General features: G+C 30.7%; 1 protein-coding gene across 1 annotated transcript; it reads right to left on the reverse strand.

Moving 5' to 3' along the window:
• Positions 1–321: 321 nt before the first annotated feature.
• LOC126766076 (uncharacterized) lies at positions 322–5,138 on the reverse strand. The gene is made up of 7 exons (XM_050483776.1): positions 4,722–5,138; positions 2,635–2,701; positions 2,479–2,568; positions 2,308–2,408; positions 2,027–2,239; positions 1,803–1,962; positions 322–338 (listed from the first exon to the last, which is right to left on the reverse strand). Exons 2-7 carry the CDS (start codon positions 2,699–2,701, stop codon positions 322–324), a joined length of 648 nt encoding a protein of 215 aa, XP_050339733.1. The 5' UTR covers positions 4,722–5,138.
• Between the last annotated feature and the right edge of the window lie 211 nt (positions 5,139–5,349).

The raw sequence follows: 5,349 nt of genomic DNA on the forward strand, positions 1-5,349 counted from the left end.
CAAAATTTTAAAAAGGGTGAAACAAACCACAAACTACAAAAAAAAAAGAACCGGTGAAGTGCGGTGAAATGATAAAAATAATAACTCATAAATTTACATTCATTTGTAATATATACAACAAATAGACAAACAAAAAAAAAAAAAACAAAAAGTGCAGTGGAACAAAACAAAAAAAGCAAAAAAAAAGTGGCACGCTGCAAAAATATATGCATACATATATGTACATATATCCATACATAAGTTGTTACTAACAATAAAATAGAATTCTACAAACAAAAATGTGAATTTGATTTAAATTCAACTAAAATATAATTTTATTATTTACTTCATATCAAGTGCTATTAAAAGCAGAAAAAATATTGAAAACAATTCGTGAATATAACAAAAACAAAGAGTCAAAGTTGCAAAAAAAAACCATAAATCGGCCGCGAAAAATTAAAGCACCTAAACAATAAAACAAACATAAAAACGAAACAAACGGGCGCGAAAGCAAACAAAAATCAAAATCTTAAAGCACCTTAAAACTAACCAAAAAAAAATATTCGGGCGCGAACAAAACAAAAAAAACTACTAAATATAAAGCAACAAAACCTAAAAGGCATTCACGTAGCCAGCGGACAACTTCAGGAGCGGAAATAGGAATTGGGGAAAAACACTTATGCATACATAAAGTCCATAAAACGCCCCTTAAGGAAAAACAAAGTGAGCGTATTTATTTCATTTTGCTAAATATATTTTAATGCACATATGTATGTACGTAAAAATACGTTGATATGCTAATATACAATCCGTATTTCAAAATCCGTTTTAACCAAGAAAAAAAGGTTACCAAACCGTCACAGTTTCGAGTTTATTTTGCGGGAAAAACCGAAAACAGTTTGGTATAACGTACATATATACATATATCAAAATATGTATATTAATAAATAATATTACTTTATTGCCTATGTACTAGCTGTGTATTCACACACTTATTAACAAACAAAAAAAACATTCAAGTACTTGCAATTTTCCGGCATACCTTTAACAAAACAATAAGCAGGATTGCATAAATTAAGTAAGCAAAGACACAATAACACACAAAACTAAGCTAGAGAGAAAAATAAAACATACATACATATATGCATATTACCCAGTTAGAACAGTGACGGTCATGTTACCTAGTGACATGCCGGTAACGCGTGCAGGTTTAATTGTCACACTTTCCTATCACGTTCTTAAGGGCGAATCAAAAAACCTCCCAAAACTTTTGTATACATGTGATTTTTTATCACCTTCTTGAGCACACATTTTCTGCTACAATAAAACTATATCCTCACTACTCACACTTAAGCTAAATTTAAGGCAAACGGGGAAAACTGGTTCCAGGAAAGCGCGACGCTGCCTGCTATACTAGCCTAGTGGTTAAACGCACGGCTTGGTATTCCGTGAGACTCGAGTTCGAATCTCAAAATAAAAGATTTTTTTTTTTTTTTTAATTTTTAATTTTTTTTCAAATCATTTTTAACAAAAATTACATTAAAGTTTAAATTAAAATAAATATTTCATTATTAATTCAATTCCTGCTTTGCAATGCTTTCTTAAAATCTAGTATGTATTAAAATAATTATTTTTAATATATCAGAAATACATGTAACTTTTTATTAAATATTTAAAGGGTTCACTCCTCAGTTTTCCTCTTCCTATAAATTCTTTGTTTGTGCCTATGGTGGCTCATTTCAATGGCTTTTCGAACTTGTTTTTCGAACATTGCCAATCCATACGTTATGAATGAATCTATAAAAAAACATAATGAAAATTACAAATTAAAACAAATAATTGTAGGAGCAGGAATTTGGAGAGAGGTTGCTTCCCACCCCTACCGTCCCAGTTACATAAATAAAGTAGTTCATCAGTGTACAGACTTCGCAACACATCATGTACACTATCTGAAGTACCTTTTATCCTCAAAACGAATTGTTTCTGTAAATAAAAATAGTATGTAAAAACTGAATTGTTTATTGAAAAAAGTTTATATATTACTTACCGTTGTAGCAGCAAATTCGTCGCATTTCAATTTTTCGTCCATTTCCAAAGCTGCAGCAAGCGTATTTAATGGTAGGGTGGAAGCAATTTCTGTTTGAACGTTGTCGACATCTTCACCAGTCATTCGGCATACCGATTGATGAATTTTGCGGATGGGGACCTTGCATTCACGAACCGTTTTTTGCTGCGCCATTTCTTCACTTTTATGAATAATCTGAAAAAGAAACAAAGAGACATGTAGAGAAAAATAATAATGTATGCATATAAAAACTGTTCACATACATTTTCTTTTAAATGCTTATCGATTTTAGTTTCCAAATCGCATACCCTCGTCGTCAAATCGTCAAGCTGTTTGGAAATAGTGGTTAAAATGTCAATAACCTCTGGAAAAAGGTTGGAAACATAATAAATTAAACAAATTTAAAGAAATAAATTATATGGATGTTAGATTACCGTTTCCTTCCACAGGTCGTTTTGAAATGCTGACCTCTGTATTGTAGCAACCAGACGTGTTAAACTTTTTACGCTTTAAATGTAATTGGTCTACAATAACAAAAACGTAACAATATATTGAAACGAAATTTTGTAAGTTTACATTTATTTACATACCTTTTGCGGGAGTTGAAGACGTTGTTGGACAATCCTCTAAGTCAATTTCGTCAAATATATTTTCCATCTAATTGAGAAATAAAAATTGGCAGTATCAAAGTTCTTTTCCAAAAATTTAAGAAAATGTAATAAAATGAGCCGAGAAAAATATATGTACATAAATACTTAAAAATCCTAATTTGAAAATTTATGAAATAAATGATGTAGAATGGGTATAAGGAGAAACTTTCCCTCATGTGGAATAGAGAAATATTTGTAAACTATATCGTCTTTTTTGATTTTAAATACCTTTTTATCTAATTCCTTCGCTACTAAAATACCTAAACCCGATGACGATTCTAAAGGTTCTTCAAAATAATTTTCAACATCTAAAAAACAATGTGCAGATACCATAACGCAACCAGATTCGTTTGACATAGTTATTACTTTTATGGGCCCTAATTTTTCACTAAAACAATAAGAATCTTTTTCCTTTTTAAAATCTATATTAAATAAATTAATTTTTAAAGTTTTGTTGGGTTCAATGTTTGTATTAGTTCTTTCATCAAGTCTTAAATGCAATTGCTGAAGGATTTTATTCGGTTTATTTATAAGTTTTTTTAAATATTGCATATGGTTTTCAAACTTATAGGCTGAAAACTGATCTAGAGGACCGAATTGCTTAGTGCAGTCAGTTAAATGCAGTAAACCATGCACGTTATAACTAACTAAATGGTCTCCGTATATATTCCCAAACAAATCAACGAATTCTTGTAATATTTGTTGGGCAACGTTAGCTTCAGTACTATATGATTTTTCACATGATAACAGCCTTATTCCTGCGTGCAATAATAAAAAATGGTAGTAATGGTCACTACTAATACAATCTTTTAGGACAAATATGCCTATATACAATAAAAACTGCCTAAACTCTGTCGCTTTCCAATTGCTGATTTCATCTAAACTTCTACATATCCTGCCAAACTCAGAAGGAACTAAACTAGAGAGAAAAGTTATTTTTTCGTTAATTTTGCTTACATTTATATTCCCTTTTTTAATTAGTAATTGAAGCAACTTTTTACATACACCAAGATCTACAAGATGCATCGGGTCTAATGGAAATTGGGAGACCATATTGAAATTAGCTAATTCTAAAATGCTTTCTCTAAATTTAAATGGATTAATATGATGTGATTTATCAATTCTATTTTTAAAAGACAAGTCAGTTCTTAATTGATTAACTCGTTTTGAAAAACAAACTCTTCTCTCTTTGTATTCTCCGATTTGATCGCATTTCGAACAGCTGTTTTTTCCAGTGTGCGATTGCACACCTGTGACAAAAGCTCGAGCGGGAGAATCACAGCAAAATAAACGAATGTTAAATTTCTTTTTAACGGAAGAAGAACCTACCTGAAGACCGTTTTCTTTTAAATAAGCTACTTCTTCACAAAAGTCTTTTAAGAAATCGTTAATATTCCAGGGTTTTTCTGTTCCACAAAAACATGCTACTGTAAATGGCAATTCGTTTGGCAAATCAACGATGGACGCTAAAATTGGCCATAATACTTTATTCGAATTTTTGAATAATCTAAGACCATCTATTCCTATATCAAGTACAACGCTATCTTTTATTTCAAGGTGAGGAAATGAATTTTCCTCAAAATAATTTTGAATTCCGCTATATAAAAACGCGCCACTTGGAATGGTTTCAATATTAACCTTTTTTCTACTTGTACCTAATAGACTTTTTGCTGTTAAGGGCAAATCCACTAAACCTATTTTTCGCAAGGTTTGAAGCAAATCAGTCACTGTATTGTGGGACACTCTATTGCGTAAAGCCCAAGCTTTTATTTCTTTGCATTTATCATTTTTCACTACAATATTCACATTGTCACTATCACTATCAATGGTATCTTGGCTATCATAATCATTCAAAGATATATCTACGGAGCTCAATTCTTCCACATTTGAATCACTATCAGAATTCACATTAATATTACATATTTTGGCAAATTTGGAAGCACTGACATTAAAAGCATTTTTTTTTTCGCCTCATGTAAGCACTAAATGTATTTTTTTTCATATTAAAATGTACTCCCTTTACTCACCTTTTCAAATTATATATGTACCACTTTTATAATCACGTTTTTAATCACTTTTTTCATAAAATATAACCCAATTTAATTTGAATACAAATTTTTCACAATTTAACACGCGTGCCGAATTTCTTTTTCTTTGAATTCGAATTTTCGCAACGAATAAACGAATGTAAACAATCATGTTATCATGTTGTATACTTTTACATGCATCGTTTTCCATAAACAGTGGCAAGTCCAAAATCAGTTTGTCTTCTTTTGTTTTGTTTTTATAGAAAAGATGTTGTGTGAAGAGCTTGTAATATAAAACAATCAAAAGGCACAGCGGATAGACTCTTTACGCAATTAAATGATTTGTGAGGGTGTGTTAGTAATAAGTAAAAATTGTGTAAATGTGTGGGAGTTTCGGTCACGCAGGTTTTGCTGGGTATCTTACCTTTCTATGCATAATTTTATACACATACATACATACTAAATATACTTATGTTGATCCCAACAACATTAAAAAAGTGCATAATAAATAATTTGTCTAATAACTGACAAGCATACATAGAGTGCATCTGAGAGCACTTCGCTTTCGCGCTCTCTTCCAATACATATGTACATATATACTTATAATCATACGGCATAAAATCTGCCT

This window comes from Bactrocera neohumeralis, unplaced genomic scaffold (assembly GCF_024586455.1).
Source record: "Bactrocera neohumeralis isolate Rockhampton unplaced genomic scaffold, APGP_CSIRO_Bneo_wtdbg2-racon-allhic-juicebox.fasta_v2 cluster11, whole genome shotgun sequence".
Lineage (NCBI taxonomy): Eukaryota > Metazoa > Arthropoda > Insecta > Diptera > Tephritidae > Bactrocera > Bactrocera neohumeralis.

Excerpts from the sequence above, each read along its gene's own strand:
- LOC126766076 (XM_050483776.1), bottom strand. The coding sequence starts at position 2,701 with ATGGAAAATATATTTGACGAAATTGACTTAGAGGATTGTCCAACAACG. Across the intron at positions 2,409-2,478 it reads ACGACCTGTGGAAGGAAACG|AGGTTATTGACATTTTAACC; the intron begins GTAATCTAACAT and ends ACCTTTTTCCAG. Across the intron at positions 1,963-2,026 it reads ACGAATTTGCTGCTACAACG|AAACAATTCGTTTTGAGGAT; the intron begins GTAAGTAATATA and ends TTTTATTTACAG.